This window comes from Hetaerina americana, unplaced genomic scaffold, assembly GCF_022747635.1.
Source record: "Hetaerina americana unplaced genomic scaffold, ioHetAmer1.1.p SCAF_7, whole genome shotgun sequence".
In the NCBI taxonomy this organism is placed as follows: domain Eukaryota; kingdom Metazoa; phylum Arthropoda; class Insecta; order Odonata; family Calopterygidae; genus Hetaerina; species Hetaerina americana.
The window spans coordinates 81,319,426-81,347,026 of NW_027287316.1; the positions used below are offsets into that span (position 1 = coordinate 81,319,426).

General features: G+C 39.3%; 1 protein-coding gene across 1 annotated transcript in view; it reads right to left on the bottom strand.

Annotated features, from left to right (window-relative positions):
* Positions 1-5,128: 5,128 nt before the first annotated feature.
* The window catches only part of LOC139696364 (pleckstrin homology domain-containing family G member 5), a 218,337-nt gene continuing 195,864 nt past the window's right edge, over positions 5,129-27,601 (bottom strand). Inside the window, exons 12-19 of the mRNA XM_071595108.1 lie at positions 25,431-25,541; positions 24,225-24,371; positions 19,397-19,741; positions 16,569-16,951; positions 14,532-14,840; positions 13,268-13,809; positions 7,964-8,175; positions 5,129-5,806 (exon numbers count right to left, since the gene is read on the bottom strand). Coding sequence (XP_071451209.1) covers positions 5,582-5,806; positions 7,964-8,175; positions 13,268-13,809; positions 14,532-14,840; positions 16,569-16,951; positions 19,397-19,741; positions 24,225-24,371; positions 25,431-25,541 — 2,274 coding nt within the window. The 3' untranslated portion in view covers positions 5,129-5,581. The remainder of the gene's footprint in view (positions 5,807-7,963; positions 8,176-13,267; positions 13,810-14,531; positions 14,841-16,568; positions 16,952-19,396; positions 19,742-24,224; positions 24,372-25,430; positions 25,542-27,601) is intronic.

The following is a 27,601-nucleotide window of genomic DNA, read 5'->3' on the forward strand; positions in this document are numbered from 1 at the left end:
AATGCAATATGTTAGGATGGAATAGACAGGGGAAGATGTCTAGGGTCCAATATGGTACAAATTTCTTACTCGTTAGAGGATGAAAAGTTTAGAAACGTATCTATGAAGGAACACTGTCAAATGCAAGATATCAAACAAGTTATTGCACTTTTAGGTATTATCAGGTGTCTATTAGAATACTATTCCTTGCATCTTAACTCATGGTACATTAAAATATAATGGTCATGTCACTAAAAGTAATCATCGCAGTAATTCCGTGATAGTCATGCCTCTGAAATTTGTAAAGGTGCACGTGCAATGTATTAGGTGCTCATTGATCATTAGTGAAATTGAAATAGGAATTTATGTATGAATAAATGGTCAATATGGTCACCAACACAAACATGCTTAATAAACAACATTCTCCTTTCAAAACATTAGGTGTCCCAACATTTAAAATGTATCAGAAAATTCATATTCGCCTAAAAAATATAATACACTGGAAACTCCTTGTCTCCCAGGATTTCAATTGTGTATAACCCTTTTGGAGATGACATTACCCGAAATAATACCCTTTACTCATTACATTCGTGAAAAGTAAATATTTTTCAAATATAGCACTGACTCATTAATATGCTAAAGTCAATAGGAAATGGTACATATGTTGAGTACAATTTATCAGTAATATAATTCCTATACTCCTTGTCTACATTACCCCTATTTTTTAAAGCCCTTTTTATTAAAATGTGTATTTAAATTAGAGTGCTTTCTACTCCTAGACTTTAAAATCAAAGCATTAAGAATTTGAAAACAATACGCATGAATTACTGGACTACCCATACCAAAGCCTGGGAAGCTCTCCTATCAATGAAAACATTTCAATTTAAATTCATTCAGATTTCTATGATCAATACACTTTATGTGCAACTGGAGAGTTTTTAACATTATTCAATTTATTTCTTATGCTATTATAACTATAAATAATTCATTAAACAAATATGTTTACATAAAAGCAAAAATTGAAAAATAACCCGTCTTTTGGTCATTATTTTAGACGTTTAATACACTTGGGCACAGTAAAATACATGAGGATCACTAGGTATATAGTTCAAACTACTACGATCTTCTCAACAAAGTAACCTCCCTCTACCCCCTAAAACCTAAACTCAACTCTTCTGCCACCACTACCAGCACAAGCAAGGCGGTCATTAGCAGGCATAGCAACTGAGGTGACCATCTTACTGGGTTCAATCACCTCTGCACCTTCAGGCCATACAAAAATACCCATTGATTAAAAAAAACAACCAACTCCTTCCTTAAGAGCAGCAATAGCTGTAGAGGAATAAAAAAAAGGATTATAAAAATCTTGTAAACAGAGAGAGAGAGAGAGTGTTGTTGGTTTTCATTTTGTGCCATTATTTTTTAATTTCCAACTGTGAAACAAGCCAACTTGCATAAACCTTGAATCCCTTTGTGATTTCTGCCTTTATCATTAGTTCTTTGTACTACATTGAAATAAATGTAACAGAGGACTTGGATTAAAATACTGGAAAATGAAGCAAATATCATGAATATTTTCTTCATCAATAATCTATGTGAAACTTAGTATCTTGGAAAATACCCTCTTGAATTAGTGCTTTGTGATGTGCTATATCTGCGCTTAATTTTATGTAGATATATCACAAATCAATTAGTTGTAAATTTTATATCAGGTACCATTTAAAATGTAAGTATTAAATATAGTTTCCAAGCTTGTTTCCTCAAATTTTTATTTTTAGATTGAGAATCAATGCGCTCTTGTCAATCAGCCATAAAACACATTAATTACAAATAAAACGTCCATTCTCGTCACATCTTTAGACTATGGTTATGTTAATTTTGGCTCTATTTTAGCAATATTCATTCTCTCGGTCACTCCTTTAATTTGCTATTTTTCAGCTACTTTCTATTGCGTTAAATATCTCATATATTGTGGTATCTTTCACCTGTATTTTCATCACCCTTAGGTGACAGCTGATGCCAAAACCGATTCATTAAGAGTCAGAGTTTTAAGTAAAATTTAACGGAATATTATGGATTCAATTCACAGTACAACAAGTGCCAGTAAGTGAATTTTATGAAATTATTTGCCCTGGAATTGGAAGGATAGTCATTGTCTTTGAAAAAATGGAAATATTTTTGAGTAATCAGTGGTAATAGCTTGCAATAATGGTAATTTTACCTCGCCATTCACCTGAATGTGTTGAGAATATACCATGGTATTCTGTCAATTAAGAAAATGTGTTTGCGAATGTGATAATGAATTAAATAATACTGATAATGACAATAATACTGATGATATATATTGATAGGATTTATTTAATTAACTGATGAGAAATTACTGAGATAAGACTAATTTAATCTTTACTTGAATAACAGCGTTGAAATCCTATTCCTGAATTCAAATTAAGTTTCCAAAAGGCTTTCCTCTCCCTTTCCTCCTTTGGTTAATTATCCAAGTTGTTATTTTTGACTTTCGAGACATCAGACTTTATGCCCTTTGTGTTCTTTTCATTTATATGTTCTAGGCATCTTTAGTATTGCAATCATCACATCCTTCTAGAAGTTTCTCTGGTAGTTTGCCGCTACCATAGTTTTCTTTGATTATTCCAAATTGATTGCCCTTTACTTTGATCCAGATTGCCTCGATTATTTCTTCATTTATTTCATCAAATTCTGGTGCCATAGTACCCCTGGTACTGGTCTGTGCCATGATAAGGATTCTATTTGCCACATGACACCCATTTAAATAATACAGTGTTGATAGTCAACGACTTACTTTTTGCATAGTAAAACCCATGTCTTTGCTCACCTTAAAGAAGAATATGGAGTTCTCAGGGGTAATTCATGCAAGGGAAACAGTCATGATAAAGTTCTGATGGTACAAAAATGTTTAAATTAAAAAATAATTTTTTAAATTTATTTTTTTGTTTTTGTAATGCCTAACTGTTTAAATTATTTTTTTATTTATGATCTCAGAAAAGGCTCAGTCAATATTTCCTCTTTAGATGAAATGTCACATGGATGTACATCCTGTAATCCTGACGTTTCAATTTTATACATCCGAAAAATTCTAAATAAAATCTACAAATATCAAAACCAGTTAGCATGAAGAATTCTGCATGATGTGATGGCATTCCTTATTTAGTCATGAAAGGAGATGTCAAATCATATAATCTTCACCGTCTGGTTCATTTGATCAATAAATTCCTTAGTTCAAGTTGTTTCCTTGTGTGTTGCTTGAGTTGTCCCAATCTACAAAGAATGCAGCAATGAACTTAATGTTAGCTAATTTAAGATCAATCTCTGCATTTTCTGTGTTTTCCGGTTATTTGAAACAGTCATGTATCACTGACTTATATCATTCACTGATAGATTTAATTGATTATCATCCTCATGGTGTGGGTTTAAAAAGGGGAAGGGGACTGAAGATTCTGTTTACAAAGTTGTTGAGTCATTGTCACGTTGCATTGACAGACCTGAAGACACATTTGTCATCTTCTAGATTTATATAAGACTTTTGATTAAGTAGGCCGTGAAATCCTCCAGTCAAAATTAGCTAGATATTGTTGATCACGTACAGGCAACAACTGGCAAAGAGATTTTTCAACTGGTCAGTCTCAGATTGTCAGAGTAAAGTCTTAATTTTGCTCTATGAATAGAATTTCTGAGCGCCGTGCTCCGTAGAGTGTTCCTCAGGGCTCAATATTAGATTGATTTTCTTGGTTGACAATCTATATCTAATTACATTTGGAAATAACTTGGAAAATATATCTGTTGAGCTTCAGTATGAAATTGACTCTGGTTCCTTAGGGTTCCATCAAGGGTTAAACGATAAACCACACAAAAATGTACTCATTTTTTTCAATGTCCCAAGAGGATATTGAATAATACTCTACTGAAAATTCATGATAAACTAGATAGAGATACACTGTGGCAAAGATTTTGAGGGTTAATATTAATGAGTGTTTAAACTTGGACGACCATTTAGTCCATTTGTGTTCCAAGGTTGCTTCAAGTTTTTATCTCCCGAGAACAGTTTCATCTATGGTCAATCATTCCATTCTTCACTCCTATTTAAATGAGAAAGAATGGGCTAAGAGAATTATTGCCAATGGAAATAAAAAAAGAAGCTGTAAACCACACTTTAAAAAGGTGCAACATTTTAGCACTACCTTGATTTATATTTTTTAATTAATTTTACATGTAAAAACACAATAATGTTCTCACGAATCTCAGCATGGTTGTTCATGGTACAGATTAAAGGAACTGACTATGGAACAGTTCCTCACAACTTGAAAATATTCTCCTTAAGTCCAAGTAATCGAGGTTGTAAAGTATTTTATTGTATTTATATAAAAATAAAGAAACAATTTTACTATTTTCAACTATAAAAGTAGAGCTATGGATCACATCAGTGTAAACTGCTTCTAATCTGTAAAAAAAATTCTTAGAGACTTGATTTCATGCCACTAATGTGAAAGATAGTACTGGTCTGACATTTTCTATATTTAATGCACCAAGTCATGGGATAAATAAAATACTATTATTATTACAGTTCACTTGACATTCCATCTAGATAAACATATAAAATCGATAATCATAAGTCCTAGGAGAGTTGAAACCTGTCTAGGTGAAGACATTATTTATGTCTCTGGTTTTAAAGAAGCATAAATGAACTCAGGAAGTTACCTAGCCCTTGAAGAAAATGTCAGAATGTGTTGGATTGCTCCAGTTTTCTTCTTCTATAGGAATCCCATAGCAAACGACCAAATACTTTACTGAAGCATTTACTCTGTGAGACAAAACAATGAAATTTGAGTGTTTTTTCAACACATAGACACCCAAGAGAAAATCTTTGTAAACTGTAGAAAAAATTTAGAGTCTACAATATTGATACTGGATAACTGATATCTGATTATAAACCAGTATTTATATCAGAATTCATTAGTAACTTAGCCCTAGTACTAAGTAACACCAGCTGAGAATGAAATATCACCTTTTAATTTACATAAATTTTGCATCAGGAAAATACAATTTCCACCAAAGATTCTTGTTGATGTTTTCATCAGACCCTGATGAGGGAATAAAATGTAGAGTAGGTGTGAGATTGAGAACATCTGGTGATTAAAATACATCTGTTAAGGCAAATAATGGAAAATTGATTCAAATTTATATGCTTATTTATTCTATGAACAAGAAATATTCTTAAAACCAGAATGTTTCCTTAGAGAAAACATTTTACTGCTCTTCATATTTAATTATGTCATCACTCAAAGAGCCAACTCCTTCACAATTTGCATGAAGTATTTTACAATTTTATGGACCACGATTCCTTGGAATAATTTAAAATAGTATCAGTATTCATTTTCTTTGTTTATTCTTTGAGGGAAAATACTCATATTGAGAATGTGCATTAATTCTATTTGAACATTTTGTTCCACTGGTGAATCAACAGCTTCATTCAATGGGCTGACTGCCCAGTCAAGATAATGACACTCAAGGAGAATGAACTGCCACCACATGGCCTGCATCATTTGTCGGTGATCACTTCCCGTCTCAATCAGCAGCAACTGCTATCTTTGGGCATCCCATGCAAGGGGCATATTGTCGAGGGATCGCCAAAATCACTCACACTGTCCTCTTCAATTCTGGCACTATTGATTGGCATTCCGGCATGATTTGAGGAGTTTTCACCTTGTGTCATGGCCGACGACTGCCTGACATCTTCTTTGCTCAAATGAGGTGGGATGCAGGCAGGGAGTTCGCTCATGCAACCAGAGCCATCCTGTTTTGGTGAGAGGGAAACAATGGAAAGGGAAAAATGAGTCATGTATTCACTCAGCTGAATGCCCAAAATGAGCATTTACAAGGAAAATGATACATGAAACAAACTGAGAGCACTTTGAAACTGAGAGATGAAAAAAATTAAAATGCGTAATATCATTTATATTTTAATAAATATTTTTGCTGTTATTAACAGTTGGTAATGTATGCTATTCAAATTAAAATGAAAAATAAATTTTAAAACCTCCAATGGCACTTTCTTCCATGACGCTAGAAATGAAATGTGCAGTGGTTAGATGTCACAGATTAACATTATGCTGTTAGGGTAAGAGAAAGCAGTCAATATGGCACCGCTACATTTGAACTACCACTAAACCATGGTATTTTAATGAAAACACCCTGTTTGAATTTGAAAATAAGGTACTGAAGTCATTAACGGCTAACCTTTCTGCTAGCATAGTAGAAGGTATTGTCAATGAAAAGGAACAAGTGATTACCAAGCAGTTAATTCCAAATGCAATGAGATTTTCAACTCGGGCCAAAATCGACAAAAAGAACTGAAAATCAGTGGACACCATATTATTTATTGCATAAATAATATCTGACATGGCTCATTAGTCAGTAGCATAGCAACAATGACATCAGTGCTAGGCCCTTTCTATTCATGGTGGTTATTTCATTCATATTCCAGAAAATATGGCAAGGGTTAAATTACTTTGCCAAAATTCCTAGAAACTATATTAGGACATCCAATGTCCTTGATTATTTCACGTAAGGCAACTTCTTGGAGTTTTGTATGAAGGTTTTAAATTTCTTTCATAGCATATTTAGGTGGAAAAAAATTGAAACCATTTGTTTGGGCCAATTTTTCACAGCGAATATAAATTCTATCACATCATTTGGGAAAATGAGTACTTTTTATAACTCTAACTGGCCCAGGATGTATGCACTGTATGTGTCCTCATTATTTAAATCCCATTTCCTGTAAATTTCAATTTATTATTTATAATTTTATATATATATATATATATATATATATATATATATATATATATATATATATATATATATATATATATATATATATATATATATATATATATATATATATATATATATATATATATATATATATATGTATATGTTTCCTGGGAAACCATAACCAGCACAGAGAAAGGAACTGGCCCCCCTACCCTGATGTGTGAATTTTCACACGCCGTATAGGGCTTTGTACTGGGTGATCTCTACCATGACCAACTAAACCGACCTTCGGGTTGATTACTGTGTTTATGGTTTATATATATATATATATATATATATATATATATATATATATATATATATATATATATATATATATATATATATAATAAACTTTGGCAAACATAAGAATAAGTAAGTAAAGGAAATAATGAATTAAAAATTTCTTCTCAATAATTCAATTCCTATTATTGGGAGCGCTGGGTAGCGAGATGGCTTGATGCATAGAGGGAAATGACTCATACGCACACAAGCAACTAAAAACTGAAACACAGAAAACAATGCTCCAATGGTCGTTTGAGTGTGTTTTGGCAGTGAATGTATGCTTTTTTTGAAAGAAGAAAACAAAAATGGAAAAATACAAATATATATATAATATATATATTATATATATACATACATATATATATATATATATATATATATATATATATATATATATATATTTAAACCATAACACTGTACCTGACCAAATAGAAGCGATAAACAGCACTGGAACAGTTCAACTATACTCCTTTCTCAGTCACATAATGCCGGGTTCAAGTGAGCACTGAGATATGCGCCGTTATCATGCAATGCTTGGAGACCTAGATAATACCTTGTGCAGTCACAATTCTGTGAACATGAAAATGTCACTGGTACTTAGCAACAGCAGCAGTTTCATTGGAAACACAGTAAACATACACCATATCTTAATATTCAGCATTTTATAAATATCAAGATACAAAGTGAGTAGGAGATACAAGTCACTGTAGTTTTCAATTAGTTCCCCCTGTTTATTTGTAGCGGCTTGAGTTGATTGCCCTCGGTCGCCCTACGCGCGTCACCATTGGTGCACCAAATGTGTGCAAAATAAGAGAGAGCGAAATTATTAACGCGATTAATCGATTCTGCCCACCTTCTCCTCTGAGCCGCTCTCTCCTCCTCCAGCGTGCTGCCCTCTCCCGGGGTCCTCTGCAGTCTCGTCCCCTTCTACCGCCGTTTCGGGGCACCAGGCGGACATGACCTCTGACCCGCTGCCCTCGCCGCACACCACGCCGCTGTCCTCGCGCTCCTGCAGCAGGAGCGTCGCCTCCTCGCCACTGCCCTCGTTGGAAGGGGGTAGTACCCCTGACGGCGGACAAGGCGACGCAATTGGAAGAATTAGGCAAAACGAAAGGGTGCAGAAATACATTTGAGTTGAAATTGAAGGGAGGGGGGTGTTTTATGACGAAACCTGTGTCATTGAAATTTTTGGGAATGCAAAAAAAAAGAAAATTACTGTCAGACATTTAGCGATGGTGAAAAACGGTCGAATTATTACCGTATTTCTTCAATTGATATGGTTGAACGTTAGGATTTAATATTTATCACATTTAAAGCACGTCAGTCAAACAGTCCCTTGTCCCCACTCCTGGCCGATATTTATATGGACAATTTTGAAAAAGTTTTGTTCTCCTCAGCTCACCCTCTCATTAATAATGTATTTTGTTGGCTAAAATATGTAGACGATGTCTTCTGTGTGTGAACAGGTTCTGATAGGCAACTAGATCAGTTTCTAGCACATCTAAATTCTATCAATTCTAATGTACAATTCACGTGTGAAAAAGAGGAAAAAGGTTCCCTGAATTTCCTCGACCTATCCATTTCTAAAGATAAAGACGGGTTACAGTCTTCCATTTTTAGGAAAGAAATGTATACAGACCAATTAATTAATTCCTCTTCAAGGCATTGCTTCACCCAAAAGCTTTCGGCATTTAATGCAATGATCCACCGATTGACCGCTATCCCTATATCAAAATTCAATGTAAATAAGGAACTTAATGTAATTAAAACGTTAGCAGTAAACAGTGGTTATTCAGAAGATCTAATTAACAAACCTAACCGGAATAAACTTACAAAAATAGCCTTAAGCCACATTTACAACCCCGAACATTTAAAAGATCCCACTACCAAATGGCGGAGAATACTATATCTTGGGACTATTTCTCAAAAAGTAATTTAAAGTTTTCCTAAAGGAAAAATTAAATGTGCATTTTACAGTGGTTCATGCCTTAAGAACCTGATCTCTCACACTAAAGACAAAGTTCCCAAAAACGAGAGGAGTGGAGTGTATGAGTTAAATTTCTCAGAATGTAGCACAAAGTATAATGGGCAAACAGGACGGAAATTTAAAGAAAGAATTAAAGAACACCAAACGTGTAAAAAATAAGAACATAACATCCCTCTTTGCAAAGCACCTCATCGAAAGTGACCACAAAAGTGACTTTGTGGCAAAAATGATTCATTTTGAAGAAAAAGGTCAAAGGCTCGATGCTTTGGAGCAGTTAGAAATTTTGAAATGTGTCCGTTGGAAAGATGAACTTGCCAACCAAATTTTGTGCCCCTCCAACTCCCCACTATTCTGAGTCAAAAATGTAATTCTCTTTTCTTTTTAGCTACATTGTAACCTTTTTAACCCTCCAACCTCCCTCTCTGACTAACCCCCCCTCCTATGATCAGAAGGTATATACTACTACTAGTATAGTACTAATACTATATAGTACTATACTAGTATAGCCAGCGTGCTTCTATGAGGACCACCTGATGATGACGTTCAACGTCGAAACCTAGGTCGTGTTTTATTAAATAAAGTGTGTGGAATTACTAAGTTAATTATTTCATTTCAATCCAATATACATAAGGTATTTTGAAGAACATGAACTGACGTGACGAAATAATTCCGAAAGAATAGTAATCAATATGATGCCTCCCATGATAAAGCCTCAAACAAGTTATGGAGATAGAAATAAACCAACACACTTGTATTAATATATTTCCACGATTCATCTGAATACATTTGTAGTTCTTAACAGTCCATAAAATTGCTGAACGTAAGCTTTCATTTTTGTATTGAATTTTCGTAATTCTCGGCAATACCTGATTCTCGTGAATGAATCTTTTGAAGGTTCTGCGAAAATAATCAATCGAAAATAATCCATCCCGGAATATATTATGTCTGCAACTATAAAGCACAAAATAAACAAAGGAGAAACAAATTCTAATGCGCTGAAGTCGCAGAATTCTTGGATGAATATTGATTAATTAGTTAAGAATCACTTAAAAATTGATTTAACTTATTTTCAAGGTTTAATGGCATGGGGAGGTTTCTTTTACCAGGGAAAGAGCCATAGATATACATATATTCCAAGGCACCTAAAATTCCAGTTGTTTCCCCTTGTTAGTTATTCGGCATAATATTTTGGAGGTGCCCTCTTATCCTGACCTTATCTTTCCTTTATTCATTTGTCATAATGAAAGGGAAAAACGCTCCTAATATTGAAATATAGTGGCTGATTAAGTGCAAGGATATATGAGAAAATTTAGTCTCTAGAGGAATCAGATTAGCGATCAAAAGACCTTCCGGAAAGCAATGCATTACAATTTCCTTCCAGCTTTTGGAAGGAAATGGCACGTATCAGGACTAATCTGTTATGTTTCCGTTTTCAATCTAATCTGCTTTACGTAAACTCAGTTATGACGCATGTGTCGCTTCTGTTGTGCCCAACTGCCGATTCATTATGCGAGTCCAGTCCAAGCGTAAGGTGTATCCTTGATTAATACAATTCGCACGACTGTCATGTTTCTTCCGGTTGCATGCATTCACGGCGCCTAAAATGTGCCCACGTTCAAAGAGAAAATGATCAGTTGGCCTCCGCGCGATGGTCTTTCCACCCTCCCGACTATCACTGGCCGTGAATTTTCAGAGGTTTGCCACAGATATTCCACAAATCCACACCATGTAAGGATTTTACTCATGCAAGGGACCTCAAGATCTAAGGTGTCCTAATTTATTCTCGTGAATTACTTGCGTATATTGGACAGCAGTAGAAACTTCCGTTACTTCTCGGCATACTATAAGCTTTCTGTACACGTACACATTTTTTGCAACGTCGGCGAGATAATTCCACGGACACTGGAGAACCCTTCTGGTGGAGTCTCTTTTCAACCATTTAGCAAGTCAGAGAAACTTCATGGCCGAGGCTTCTAGGAACTTTTGTAACGCGACTTTCGGTCATATTTGGATCAACAGTCACGCACCCACGAACGAATTTTTTCACGCATCCACTACGCCATCACAATGTGTATCAATTAAAGCAATGTATTTTATTACCACCCAATTGGAGAAAAGTAATATTTACTCTCAGTCCAGAGAAAAACATTGGGATGTCTTAAATCGGCTTAAGTCTTAAACGGAGGGCATCTCTTAAATCTTGAAAGGAGAAGTAATGAGACGGATTAAAAAAACTATGCTTTGACAGGAGATTAGAGATGTGGTGCCCTCTAGCGGAGTGTTTTCCAAGCGCTTTCCACCCGGAACGTGTCTGCAGGTGGTGACCGAGTTGCTGCGAGAGACAGCCGGCGAAACGTTGTCGGGAGAGCCTGGAGACTCGGCTGGGAAGAGGTCCCTCACTCACGAGGAGAGGGAATCACTCATTTGTGAGAATTCCGTAATTCACGAATCGATCCGCACCAAATCACGCACACAGCTGCTAATGGTCCTTTGGAAAGAATTTGCCTCAGAGAGATTGCATTAAGAGATTACGTATAGCAATGAAGATGCTCTCTAAGACTACGTGGCAAACAAAAAAATAAATTACTCTATAACTTAGTTGTTTCCTCCGACTAGTGACCCTTTATCAGCAATAAACGGAAGGAGGAGACAAATTCAATTTTTCCACCTTGTGCTATTTAATGAAATTCAAATGTTAATATGTTTCTTTTGCAAATCATGCAGAGGTAAGGAGTTGATTAGCAATAGTACCCATGTAATCAGAACGAAAATATACTCTCCAAGGACCATAATCAAAAAGAGTCAGGAATGAGTTTTTAACATTATATTTTGTCATCAATAACATTTAAGACCATAATCCAAATTACGGTGAAGTCTCCGCTGATTTTCCATGTGATGATCAGGGTGTCGGCTGACGACGTTCTGATGAATTAACTCCACTATCGTCCTCAGGTTATTTAAAGATACATTGAAATAATTTTTGGTCCTCTGGATGTTATATGGTGACAAAGATGGAGGTAGTCATTGAAATGTCGGCAGCTGATACTCTGGCGACCCGATGGAAAATCCGCATAGACTTCACCGCATGAATCCCAAGTGATTATTTCTAGTAAGAACTTGGAGTAAATAACTTAAGTTTACTTAACTACGGAGCTTCGATCGATGTCTACCCGGATTGAATTTTAATCGACACACTTGCTTTGCAAACTTCCTGATGCAAAGGCAAGCCAAACTTGCGGTCAAAGCGATCAAACGTGATGAGATAGGAGAGTCGGACCCTCAACAGTGCCGCACTCCGGGCATGGATTTGGAATATTAAACGCGAATCGATATGAATGCAATTTTTCATTCGTCCCTCAATTCTGAACCCATTAATCATATAGTTGCGAGGGCGTAAAAAAAATTGCGGGTCTGAATACACTCTCAGTGAGAAAAAATGACGCGGGAGCCAAATAAATCAGTTCTTATGACTGAAGACCCAAAAGAAAATGTTTAATTGAAAAGCAGAAACGCGACTCAGTACACTTTGCCTTATTTACAGGGAAACATATTTTCTATTTCTGCTCTGTGATATTACGGACTTTGCAAACAGCGTAGCTAAAATGCATCATTGATTCGTCTTAAGACTTTAATTACACAGTCAACTACGAAAGACTTTATAAGCCGGAACTTAGCTAGCGGAATAAATAATTTCATGTGGAAATGAAGTGATTTATCGAAAAATGAACCCTTTCCGTAGTCACGCCAAAATATCCAGAAAGCTTAAATTGTTTATGGAGTTGGTAATTTGGATGTTTTTCCGTCAAAATTTCAATTTTACTTTGCTAAGACTCCAGCACACTTGTTGTGCTGGAAAAAAATCACCAAATTATGTTTCCTTGGTCACCAATAATGAATTTAGAAAATCAAACAACGCTTTCTGAAGTGAAATAGAGAACTCTGAATAAATTTCACTTTGACTAATAGTTTATAGACTACATGGAAATACCTGATATAATGTTGATATATTCTGAAGAAGAGTTAGATAATCTGGAATGCAATTGAATAATCTAAAACGCAGTTGATTAATTCGGAAGAGAATTGATCAATCTAAATATGTAAGAGTACAATGAATGAAAAAGCGCATAAAAGCAGAGGCATTGGCTTTCTGCGGGTGGCAACGAGCCTCACCTCCGATGACTGGCACTCCGAGGTCCGGCCTGACGGCTGCCGGGTCCTCGTGGGCCCCGAAGGCGGCGATGGAGAAGGATGACTGCAGAGCGGAGGGCCCTATCAGGGAGCCCACGTGACGCGTCTTGGTGAGCGGCGGGTGGGCGGCCCTGGGCGGCGGCGGCTGCTGCCTCTGCAGGGGCGGCGGGGGTTGCGAGGCGGACTGCTGCGGGACCAAGATGGCGTGGCTCCGACGTAGGGGCCGGGGGGGCGAGGGTGGCGGGTAGGAGATGCCGCGCTGGTTGATGGGTGGCGGAGACCGTGAGGGCGGTGGGGCGAGGAAGGCGCCGGCGGCAGAGGAGGGGGCCGCGGAGGGGGGCGAGCGCCCTGGTGGGGGCGGGGCGAGAGAGGCGAGGTTGGGCAGGGACTGGCCGCCCAGGTAGGCCGCCCTCAGGGAGCCGGGGGAGGGCGAGGGAGAGGGGGAGGGTGAAGGAGACGAGCCGTACGGCAGCAGTGTGACGGACAGCGTGTTCGGCGTCGGCGAACGGGACAGCACGGCCCTCCTGCCGGGCGAAAAGAGAACACCGATCGGGACATGTTCTGAACACAAGGCCACGCTGGATAAACCATTTCATACGTTCATAACTTTACCACCGCTTTCGCAAAGCGATTGCGGCTGCTTTACCACTCTGAAAAACCCATTCCAACCGATTAAAGGGGTTCTAGTCAGCAGGCAACTTTCTAGAGAAAGTTTTATCATAAACCAATGAAACATTTTTGAAATTTTTTTAATATTTATTTATACTTTAATTATATATGTATATACATATTCAACGTAATTTATCTAAAATGTATTTATTTTCACTTCAAGTTACTTTCATACGTTATTTGTTCAGACTATTATGATAGAGACATTTTGCACTTAAACTTTTCAGCCTATTTTACTTCCATTTCTTCATTTTCATATCTGAAAATCCAATGCATTGATATCATCGTGATATTTTTCTTATGTCTCTATATCTGCCTCACCACTCTCGATTCACTCCTTCATTTTTAATTTATAGGCAATCTCAGGACACAACTAAAGTTTTACATTCTCAAATGACGTATTTCATCTCGCAAAAATGTTGGAAAGTACAAGCGAGGGAATGAAATTCGATCGACTGAGGAAATGACGCGGTACAGTTCAAAAAAGAGTTGCGGGAGATTTGAGGTGGCGGAACCCTCGGTTCCAAGGGGAAATCTTCCGCGCTGGAAGCGGTTGTGGTACGTGATGGTATCTCACCTCTCGGGCCTCGGCGACGTGGGTGGGGGCGGCGCCATCATCATTGGGGTGCTCGACGCCTGGGGGTGGATGGTGGGCGAAGGCACGGGGGCCGCCCTGTTGTGCGCCCCGCTGCCGGGTCCCCCACTGCCGAGGCTGGTGCCGGTGGAGTCGGAGTGGGCGGCGTTTGAGCCCTCGTCCGAGCTGAAGCTGGACCCCCGCTGGTCCGTCGTCTCCACGCTCACCCCCCGGCTCTGGCACTGCGAGCACCAACCCCCTGCCAACGAACCCCCTCCTCCGCCCATGCCCTCCGCCATCTCCATGGAACCACTGCGGGGGGGAGGTTGGCGAGAGAAATTCATCAGTGAGAGGGATAGGACCGAAAAAAAACATGTCAACCAATCAAAGAGTGCTCGAAATCGCAGGAGGATCATCATTCGTGACCTTATTGGCGCTATAACCACCTCACAGAATGGCGTTCACAACGGTGGATGTCCGCGTTCGTCGTGGAAAATTTATAATTTTCATTTTTCCCTAGATTCGTAAATGGATGTGGTGACTCCATATTTTGACTACGAGGTGAAAATTTCTCGGCTCAAGTTTTGGCTCGTCCGGAGTATGAAAGAGAATTTGAATATGTTTGGTCTGAAAAAATATTCAATACCCGATTCAAAATTATTTTCGAAATTACACCAAAAGCGGAAAACTTCAAACCGAGAGAACTTCCAACCCCTGGAGGGGTCCCTGGGCAGCCATCAAGGGAAAGGGCGGGTAAGGATCAAAAGTACTTAAGACACCTCAGAAGCCACTACATTTTGTACATATTTCAATTTTTAAAATTTTTAATTAGTTTTTTTACAAAAAGGTTGCAAATATTTAGTATGAAACAGTAAGGCATGTTTGGTAAAATTATGAATATTTTAGTATGTTTTATAAAATGCGAATTTACATTTTGTGTTTTATAATCATTCTATAACGCGGACGTTCGGAAAATGAAGCTATTGAAATTTCATCAAGGTACGAAAATGAAATATATTTCGCAGGGAGAAAAATATTTCCACCAAGTTTTAGATGAATAATATGAAGTAAACTTGCATAGATGATAAAATTGTGGTCAAATTACATAATAAATCATATTACTCGCTATCTTACATACTGCAATAAATACATGGTCACAAGATATTCCGTGCGTGGACTTCTCTTTTGAAATTGCTTTGATTTAATATACCTGTAATTACTTAATTCGTACTACTACTTACTTTCATATTCACACGAGGAAAATAATGCTGTTTCCTCACAGGCTCTAAATGTATTCTGACTTGATTAAGTTGCATGCCTTGATTTCAAGGTATCTTTTACTCAAACTATCTGGACTTCGATGAGGTTTTTCCAAGAAACCATTCCTATTTTAATCCCTCTTCCATATAATGCCGAAGCTCAAATACGATTGCTTTATGTTAACCTGTATCCAGTTTTCCCTTGGTTCTAACTTAATGTGTAAATTTAAAGTAGGTAATAATTGGATAACTTTACATTGGTTATCACCTCGAAGCACGAATATATTTTTCAGTTTAGGTCAATGTTTCTTGCGCAAAGAAAAATTGATTATGACGATATTTTAAAATATTGCCGGTTTAATTTAAAAAGCCAAATTTTGAAGTCCTCTCGTAGTTTAAATCTGAAATTTCTCCTGAGAGACTGTTCTCTTCCTACCTTAGGGTATAAAACAATCCGAGAGGTTTTTTGATGTTCTTTTTTCATATAAATGTCACCATAGAGCAAAATTTAATTAATTTGGACCTTTCACAAATAGGCCAAGCATTTTAGTGAAGAAATTACGCACACAAACTTTTTATATGATACAATATAAAACATCTGCAATAAAATATCTTAAGTAGTGTATTAATTTGCCATTAACTCGTATGTGAATTCCCATAAAAAAACCTATCACAACTTGCGTATAATTATCCCACACAAGTCGCCTCTGTCCTTGGCATAAGAGGGCGAGGAATAGGACTAGTGGCGTGGGGAATCGTCTCTCCAGTGGTTGATGCTTACCTGTGTGAGTGCACGAGGCTGGAGACTCGGCTGCCTCGGCTCGAGCTGCACCGGGGACTGCGGGGGCAGGACGGGGCCAAGCCGCCCCCGGCGCTGAGGCCACCGCCGCCGTCGCCCGCAGGGACCAGACCACCGCCGCCGCCGTGCGGGGAGTCCTCCAAGAAGCAGAGGCAGCACGTGCTTCCGGTGGAGTCGAAGGGGGAGGAGAGGGCGGAGAGCTTGGGCGCGTGGCGCGATGGGGTGAGAGGCGGACCCTGCTGACCAGGGGTGCTCGCCAGGGTCGCCAGGGCCGCCGCCGTCGCCTCATCTGCTGACTCCTGCCGCGCCTTCTTCTTGGCGAGGCCGTACTGCTCGCAGGCTCGCTTCAACGCGTCACTGAGACTCTGCAAAATGACAAATGACTCGGTGTGAGCGACATGTCAGACTACGACTACTGGCCACGCTCCCGGGAGCGGAGGCGCAAGTATGGCTCCGGCATTATTAATTTCATTGCGAAAAACATTACGGATTCATTACGGTAAGGAGTGAACGAGCATTTTTAATGGTATTTGATCGCGGACATTGGGGATAGATAGCCATGTAGAAGGGGCCAGGAAATGGTTAAAATAAAACAAACCTGTTTTTATAGAGTTTGCAACATATTTAAAAGAACTTTTTACATATTTTTAGCACATGATAATGCTCAAACTGCATTTTAAATTCACCCGAGCATTATTTTGAAGCCGAATTCCTAGAGTCTATGCCTAAGTTCTTGAAATCTTCGTCGTCTGAATATGAAATATAGTGTTAACCATTTGCATAATGATTTCTTCTATTAGCATTAATTCTAAAAACGCAAATGGAATTAATAGAATAAAATACTCTATACAGGGTACGACACCTAAATCTGGACAAATGAAACTTTTGTTTAAAAGCAAATTTATTTAAAAAAAATACAAATGAAAATGAAAATCATTTTATATACAAATAATAGTATCTGTCAAGAGTAACATAACTCAATGTAACCCCCTTCAGCTGCAATGATCGCCTCCAATCTTGTCCTGAATCGATCGCACGCGCTCTTTAAAACAGCGCTGTTCATTTTCGCAAATGCTGCTACGATAGCGGTACTTTTAGATACGACATTAGGGTGCCTTGACTTATTGGTAACTCTTTTGACTACGCGCTGCGAACATAATAGTCGAGGGGGATCAAGTCCGGGCTATACTGGGGGCAAGAACTCCTTTGACCAGAACATGCAAATGTTATCTGAGAGCCAGTTTTGGACTAAATGAGCCTACACGGTTTCACGACATTCTTCAAAATTTGCAAATGCGCAAAAAATTACAAAATTCCTATGAAATCTGCACCTGAAAATTTCCTCGAATGGAGTTTCCTCGCCGGGTTAGCGAAACCTTACCCAGATGTCTCCGAAGCATTATACTTAGCCACAATATCCCAAACAGATGATCTGGGGTACCAGAAGAATCGAACTATCTATTTCAAAATATAATGCCCAGCGCGAACACTTTCGATATTAGCGGCTCTGCGACTGTACTATTCACTTGTACGTAACATCTCGGCCATTTTGAGGATATGACTGTTTACCAAATGCCTAAAGCTTTCAAGAACACCAATCAAAACTACCAGGGAAACTACGATATTGTAGGAAATTCGAATTGAAATTTGTCGGGAGATAACCGCCACACCCTGTAGGAATTGTTGAAAATTTATCTTTTAAAATTGTTATCAAATGAGAACTTTCTATTTTATCATGCGCAATATTGCTTTTCAACATTTCCAATGAAAATTACAAAGCCTCACAGCTTTTAATAACGAAAATGGCGGCTGTAAAATTTCAAAGGCTGGGAAGATTCCTCTCACTCTAGGTAGGAGAAGTAGAAAATGACTGTTAACAGTTGATGAAGTAATGGCAAGAAATGGACAATTCCTTCCCGATCAATTTTTATGATGCAATTTTTCTAAACCACAATTTTTAATAATGTATTTTTCTAAAGTCTATTTTTTTCTCATATTTTTCCTAATAAATTCTTTCTAATTTTATTTTTCTAATGAATAAATTTTTCTAATACCTAGAAATACGAAAAACATTTTTAATGTGGAAACTAAATTTGTTGAATAAGCGTATAATATACAAGTATGCATATAATAAGTGATTTTATTTTTGGTTTCTTTGCTACATGGTAACAGTTTTAAACGGTTGCTGGCACTGCAAATGTTCTTAAGTTGTAGAATGTAACGCGAGAGTTGGGTTGGGTTCTATTGTTTCTGAATATGATATTTATAAGAATGGAAATCGAACTGCATAATATCTAACCCTACTGGCTAATACCATTACTTTGGATTAATTACATACTATTAGTAATAAAAAGTTTTAAGAAAATTTGCCTATTTAATGCTCTTAGGAATATTTAATTTAGAAATTTCAGTTTAAAAATAATTTTATCGGGAAAAAATTTTTAGAATATAACATTATTAGAAAAACTGCAATAGAAATTTGGATAGGGAACCGACAAAAATAGATAAACATTTTACCAGTAAGGACGCATTGAAGCAAATACCATAATATTGTAATAGTACAAATATAAAATGCAATCTTGAAGAAGCAACATGGTATGGATAAACGGCGCGTCAAGGGCACAAAGAGAGACAGTGACCCCTGGGGGAGGTCTCGGCACAAGTGAACTGGATAAAATACATAGTAACGAAAACTTCGCTAATCAGTGCGTCTTAGATTGATTCCGCCATCGGCAATTCCCAAGTGAAGGCGCCACCGGGCGCCATTGACGCCCTCGGAGGACCAGAGTTCGGGACGGGTAGTCGCCCACCTTGATTGTCTTGGGCTCCGGGGCGGAGAGGGTGAAGGCGGCGGCGGCGGTGTGGAACTCGTTGAGGTAGACGAAGGCGAGTCCGTTGCCCGAGGAGGCGTCCCTCATCCGGAGGCGGTCCACGACGAACGGCGGCCGGATGACCTTGAGCGTGCGGAGGTCGGAGGAGGAGCCGGCAGGGGTCAGGCCCCCGGATGCCGTCAGCCCCGGGGGACCCGAACCGTCGGCCCCACCTCCGACCCCCGCCCCCTCTCCCCCGGCAATCGCCGCCTCCCTCCGCCGGGAACCGCCCACCGCCTTGCACAGCAGCAGCATGTCCGTGAAGAGGAACACGTGGGCGTCCGTCTGTCGCGAGAGAGAGGGAGGACAGTCCGTTCATTACCGTAAGCCCATTGAATATGGCACTCACAAGCACCATTTTGAACATAAGAATAAGTAAGTAAAGAAAATAATGAATTGAAAATTTCTCCTCAATAATTCAATTCCTATTCCTAAGAGCGCTGGGGAGCGAGAAGGCACGATGCATGGAGCAAAAGGACTTATAGCTCATACGCACACAATCAACTAAGCATTAAGACACAGAAAACAACGGTCGGACGGTCGTTTGTTCGAGTGTTTTGGCGGTGAAACTATGCCTTTTTCGAAAGAAGAAAATGAAAAGGCAAGGAAGCAAATGGGTTGACGGGGCAGGATGTTCTGATGTACTCGTATGAACCATATACACAGTAATCAACCCGAAGATCGGTTTGGTAGGTGAGGGTAGAGTTCACCGAGTACTAAGCCCGACGGCGTGTGAAATTTACAAATCAGGGTAAGGGGGCCAGTTCCTTTCCCTGTGCCGGTTATGGTTTCCCAGGAAGATCTGGTACCCGAGAAATCACATCGCTTTGCTGGAGCTGCGGGTGCCCAGAGTGCCTTGTCCGGTAATCGAACCCGGGACCCTCCGGTCAGCAGTCCAACGCTCTACCCCCTGGACTACCGCGATCCACACACATATATATACACACACACACACACACGTGGACTTGAAGAAGGCCTCTGAGTGGGCCGAAAGCTCGAACAATTTACCGTGAGAGTGTCCTTTTAAATGTTGCTATTCTATTTGTGTTCTATTGTGCCGTCCCATTACTGTGCCGCTAGTGCGAGTTTTTCCGTATAATCGTGGAAATATATATACATATATATATATATATATATATATATATATATACACACGTGGTATATATATATATATACATACCACGATTTATTGCGTGTATATATATATATATATATATATATATATATATATATATATATATATATATACTTATATATATTTATTTATTTATATATACACACATACACACACGAGTATATCGATGATGCAGAAGGACTCACGAGAGCAATATAACACTTGGACGACGCAATAGAACACAAATATAAACTCGTAAAAGAGCACTCACATTTTAGAAATTTAAAGCTTTCGAGCTTCTCTGAGGCCATCTTCAGGTGAGACTGGAAAGTCTTGGGTGGATGGAGTGCTGAGGCGAGGGAAGTGTAGGGCGTGCTGGAAAGGGGGGAGGAAAGCGGTAAGGATGTAGTGGTGACGGTTCAGACCGGGGAATTCAAAAGTTCGCGATGTTCTAATATGTGCGCAGGTTTGCGGGTTCTCACCTATACATTGGTGTTAGAATCGGGAAGGAATTCCAGGTTAGGGATAAAACACTGGTCGAAGGAAAGGCTGTGAGAATCTGCGTGCGTAGGAATTGGAAGAGAACAGAGAGTGAGGTAGAATTGCAGGAGTAACGGTGATTGTTCATGCGGACGAACAAGGGGGGTAACGCATTAGCCTATGTAAAATGAAGAGGGTAGATTGAATGACAAAAGATTGGTAATGTTTTTGGAAAGGCAATTAGCGTGGAAACGGGGCGGGGAGGCAATAAAGGGATGTGGGGAGAAGAGACCAGATCTGATAAGCGGTCATATTGTTCATCACCAGATCTTACATAACCAAGTGTACGTACCTTCCAGTCTCACCTAAAGAAGGCCTCGGAGAAGGCCGAAAATTTTAACTTTCTTAAATGTGAGTTCCCTTTCACGTGTTTTCCATTTATTTTTGTGTTATGTTGTGCCGTCCAAATGTTATATTAATCTCGTGAGTCATTCTACAAGTTGGTGAATTACAAATATTATAATACGGGATGCACGTGAGACAGTAGTCAAGAAGATATGTTTCACATAGGGCTCGATTCGCACATGAACATAGTATATTATTATTATTTGGTATTGTACCGGCTAAGATAAGTTTTTTGGATGGACACAGATAACGCAACGGCCCAGCGGTACATTAACTTTCATGTCTCACAAAACACAACATAACATCCGACACTTGAAATGGACTCCTCTTCGATTTCTCATTTTTCCTTCCGCCCTTAATCTCGCCCTTCAGGCCGACACTATTTCGACCATTTTCTCTTTTACCTAACATTCTCCAATCAAAGTATTTGTATTATACGTCTCAACAACCCCAAACCAATAAAAATGCTTTGCATCCATCTTTCTTTCCTCCTTTAGATTTCTCCCAAAAATCACCTTTCCCACCCCACCACTTTCTCGTTTCTCTTTCTTTCGGGAAATTTAAACTTTTTCATCGTTCTCTCCGTCCATCTTTGAACAAACCTCTAATCTACGTTTATCGTCCTGCTTCAATGATCACGTTTCCGTGCAGTACAAAACCACGCTTCATATCAAAGTTTTAATGAGCCGTTTCTCAACATCCTTACTCCACGTCCCCACTGAAAAATTCCCTCCTTGCTAAAACTTGTTTGCCTAGTGCTATTCTTCTTCTTATGCCTAGAGCACTTTGAATATTTTGGTCCAAAACACTTTCAAAATAGGTTAGCATTTCGACCTGCTCTAGTTTATGAACTCATGTTTTGATATCTATCTTTTCTATTTTCCGGAAACCGTATTACCTTTGTTTTATTTATATTGATTCTCATCCCATACCTGTCGCACTGAATTTCCAATTCACTCAGCAATGTTTGCAGCCCCTTGGCTGACTGACAAACTAAAGCTTGGTCATCAGCAAACCTAACTGATTTTACAAATTCCCCGCCCACCTTCATTCCTACCTCCAGTTCTTCCCATGCCTCTTTGATCATTTCCTCTGCATACAGGTTGAACAGCAACGGTGATAATGGGCACCTGCCTTACACCCCTTCCTACCGACCCCGGTGGCGGCGGGGTAACGTCCTCATTTGCCATTCCAAGGGTCGCGGGTTCGATTCCCGCCTGGGTGGGTTTTCCTTCACCTAGGGCTTGGGTGATTGTAAATGTGTTATCGATGTAAATTGTTATCGGTGTTAATAGTTCGATGTAAAGGCCAAAATGTGCTGTTTTCGGACTAATACTGAATAAATAAAAATAAAAAAAAATAAAACTGCCCATCCGGACTCCCCGTTTCCCTCCCGCACCTGAGCAGTCTGAGACATGTACAGGTTGCGGATTAGCCTCCTTTCCCTCCAATCTATTCCTATTTTCTGCAATATACTCATTAGTTTTCCCAATTCACTCTATCAAACGCTTTTTCGAAATCTACGAAACAGGCAAATACATCCTGATTTTATTCTACTTTCCTCTTGATTAGTGATCTCATTACTGCAATGGCATCACGCGCACCTCTCCCCTTCCTAAACCCAAACTGATCATCCCCTGAGTAATTATTTCTTTCCTCCCCTATCCTCTTATTGATGATCAAAAAAATCAGATAGTGGCGTGCAAATCATACTTATTGTTAAGCAGTTCTCTCATTAGGCTACCTTTAATTTTTTGGAATCGGAAATGACATTACTTTAATGAAATAATACGTTCAAACTCCTTCCTCATAAATACTACGTGTAAGCCCATATAGAGTCTTCCTCCTACATTTTCCTACATCTTTTACTAGTTCCGTAGGAATGCCGTCGACTCTCACGGCATCATTTGATGTCAATTCCCTCAATACCGTTTCTCACTCGCCGTTGAGTATGCCTGCCTGGATCTTAGGTATCATCATCTACGTTAAATTCTCTTTCTATGTCAAATCTAGCCGGCCTAATATCTGTATCATATAATTCCTTTTTTATATTACTTTCATCTCTCTTGAACCATTTCTAGAGAAATTTATACATTTTTAGACTTGTCATTGATTTTTTGTACAGATTTTCCATTTTTACTTATTGACAGTGCTTTCACCCTCCTGTACATTACACCGAATTTATCCTCCCTCTGTACACATTCCATACCATTACACAGCGTATTTCTCCACGATTATTTCGCTTTATCATTCAACTATTTACACTTCCTCCAACTCAACCCTTTTTTCACAATATATCTTTTCCTCCTCTTGCCTATCTTCCCAATCATCTCGTTTGTAATCAATGGTTTTATTGCCTTTTTCCTATTTAATGTTCCCATACTTCCGTTTAAGTTATCCGATATCCCTTTTTTGATACATTTCAATTTTTCATCCGAGTATCCAGCTCCCTGTCCTCGCCAATCATTTTCTCTACAGCCTGCTGTTATTACTTACTTATCGTTCCGATTAATGCTTCTATAATATTCCATTACCTCAACCGTCTTCCCTCACTGATCATCTCTCACTCCGCATACTGCCGCCTTCCAATGCCTCTTCTTTATTCTATACAATTGCCGATTTTACACATTCTCAGTGCACATAATATGCGTATCACGTGACGACCAAGTTTCTCCTAGGAGGAAGGGAGCAGGATGGACCGCCCTTCCGCCGTCCCCTCCATTTCCATCCCCGTCCGCCGTCCCCGCCATCTCACCGGTGACGGCTCACCTTGGAGGTGGCGTAGTCCCGAAGGCGCACGTCCGCCTCCATGAGCAGGTGTCGCCGCTCCCTCTCCGTACACCCGGGCATCGGACACGTCAGGTTCAGGTCGCTGTAGGCACGTACCATCTTCTCCGTGTCGTCGTCCTTGGTCTCCTGCCGAGGGCGATACGGAAGTGAACTCAATGATAGTGGTCAAGAGTGTTCTTCGGGAGGCGGGAGGGACCCACACAGGCGAATTTAGACGGACGAAACACAAGCGTTGTGCTTAGCTTGGACAAGTACAGGCTTCGAGACAAAACGTGATTCGATTAAGGATTAAGAGAGTGTGTGGAAGAGACGGTAAGTTAAACTTAAAGGTTTCAATCGGGTAGGGTGAAGAGGAATTGGGTCGGGGGATATCCGAAAAATGCGGAGGAAGTGAGTGGGGAAGGGATAAATGCGAGGCAGTGGGATGTTGATGGACAGAATGTTGGGCTATTGGGCTATAGGGAAGTAAGGACTGAGCTTATTAGGGGGAATGAAGTTAGGTCGATGTCAAGAAGAACCTGAAAGAGAAAATTCATAAAGCAAAAACAAAATTAAGTATGCTCAATACATAACAGGTTGTCAGTGACCATACTCCTTTTTAAAAGTAGTTTACCTTTTCAATTAATGAACTGAGAAATTCTTCAATCCTTTCTGAACTGAACTGGAATGTTAACAAAATCCTAAAGCCATCATTACTGATATTTCTCTCAGTGGCTAAACAAACCAGTAAGAGACATTCAAAACAAACACTATCCATCTGCTCACTGCAACCTTTGTCGTTTTGCGTTTACAGGATTCATTTAAAGCTTTGTTTTGTTTTATCAAGTTACGTAAACATTTTTCTCTAGCTACATTTTGATTAGGAATAGATGGATTTTAAATTTCCAAATCCACACGAAGCGAAATTCATGATAAAAAATATAGGTATACTTTTTTTAAGATTCCGCGCCAAGGCTAATCACACAATTGAGTATGCGAAATTCATAAGTAATTGAGTGAAACTTTTCGTTTTTCAAACAAGTCTACATTAAATTATACGGCCCCGGCGAAGTAGGAGACTGAGGGAGGTAGGAGAGAAGTCACTCTGCCAATCTATATCTAACGTGAATGTTTTCGTATTTGTAATAGGTGAAGATGGTGAGAAATCCGAGGGTGGGTGGTGTTTTGGGTTGCGAGGGCGCTTACCACTGCGTCGTAGGCCTCTATCCGAGCGACGACTGCGCGGAGCCTCTCCTGCTCTTGGCGCTGCCGCAGCGTCGTGTTCACGCCGTTGACGAACTCGTCCACCGCCTTTATCTGGAAGAGAGCGGAAGACGGCGGGGTCAACCGGAGGCAGGCACGCGGGGGCGGGCGGGCCAGCACTGCACGCCCCCGGCACATTGAAACCTCACCAGAGTGCTGGGAATGGCATGGATGAGTTTTTAGCCATCTCTCGAAAGAAAAATATAAAAGCGGCGAGAACGGTTTCTTTATCTTCATCCGGTTTGCTTTTGGAAGGCCGGAGATAGGGAAAATGTTTAAATTACTTACCTTAACACATTGCATTACCTTATGGTATGTTCATTAGTTTATTACCTATTTGGGGAGGCGATCTAAAGCTAAAAAAGTTTGCGCCATTAGGGATAAAGTAATTTAGTCGGGGTCGGATGTTTAGGAAATTAAGGAAGCGTAAAGAGAAACCGGGCGTCGGCAATAGCCTACCCTTAACTATAAATGCCAAGGAGCCCAAAGCTTAACGTCCCCTACAACGGACGGCTTACTCACTCAAAGTACTCTCCACAAAACACCTCAAGTAGGAATCGGGATATCACTGGAAAATATCTGTCATCTGCAGCATTCGAACCCTGGATGTAAAATCAGCATATGGGCTACGGACCAATCCGAAAATTGACATCTTAAATCTATTCCTTCTACACCTAATCTATGTAATTTTAGTTACATGATACCTCCTGCTGTAGCAATACATTTTCAACATCACTGCTAAAGAGACCTCATTACAATTTATGCAAGATATTGAATCTATAATTTAACCTTCGCTCCGTGAATGATTCCCAGCCTAGCTGCCCTAGTATTTTGGATACGCTACTAAGTTTACCATAAAAACGTTTTACAAATCCAGCTCCTCTACGCCGCACGCGATCCAATTCGACAATTAATCCAACTTCGTGAGAATCCAATATACTTGCAGCATATTCGAAATGAGGCCTAACCAGCCAGAAATAACATTTATTTTTTACGTTATCATCAAATTTACCCGGTGCTTTTCTAATGAATCTTGAATTTTTGTAACACATACACATGCCAACATATTCCCTATCTTTCACCCATGGGAGGGCGTGAGTGAGGGTAACGCCTAGGTATTTATTCAATTCTATACTTTCTATTTCGGTATTCCTGACGCAGTAGGCGTTCGGGAGGGAACTGCTCTTTTTCCAAAAAATTATCACTACACACTTTTTCAAGTCTAATTCTGATTGCCAAGCATCACACCAACGTTGTTTAGCATTTAGGTTATCTGCTAAAGCCGCCGTGCCCCCAGGACTAGGGATATCTCTGTTAACCATCGTTGGTGAGTCTACCAATCTCGGCGTTTAGGTCGCTAAGTTAAAGAGGGAAATTTCAAATAAGTAGTCGTCGGAAATTCTTTTCCTTGGCATGGACTCAATTCGCTCCATTCAGAAGAGTTAACCAGGCTGTGATGGAGGAGTTTCTATCTGACCACGTTGATATGAGCCGTAAGAAAAACTCATATTTTAGCGATTTTTCAAAAATAAATATTTCGCGGAAATAGCGAAAGAATGTGACACGCAAAATTTTACCATCATCGGGCCTTTGCAGTTATTTTACGTATTTTCGGTCGGATTAGGAAAATTTTAGTAACAATTGAATACCTTGTTCATTTTTCTAATTATGCTATGTTATTACTAGCTGCATGAAGTAACTAAAGAAATGATATAATCAATTGTACGTGTCCAAAGACAAGCTATTTACTTTGATCGGAAAACATTTATAATGCCACTTTTTAAATATCTTTGGAATTAAAAAAATCAACATCAGCCACCGCGGGCTACGGGTTTATTAAAAATATGAAAATGGTGGACATATGATAAAGAAATTCAATCCTCTATCCGCTCCGAAATGGTTCTGGTCTTACTAAATACTCTATTATTTCATATTTCAATGAGAGAAATAAACGTGTTCTCCACGGATTACCTTACCAGTTTCATAACACTAGTTCTTTTCTTTCTTTCTCCTTTTACGTGGTTTAGGTGGCGGCGTGAGTGTGACAGGTTAAATATATGGCCGGAGCTGACTCTTATGTTGATTAAATGTTGGAGAAAATATTTATAAATTCA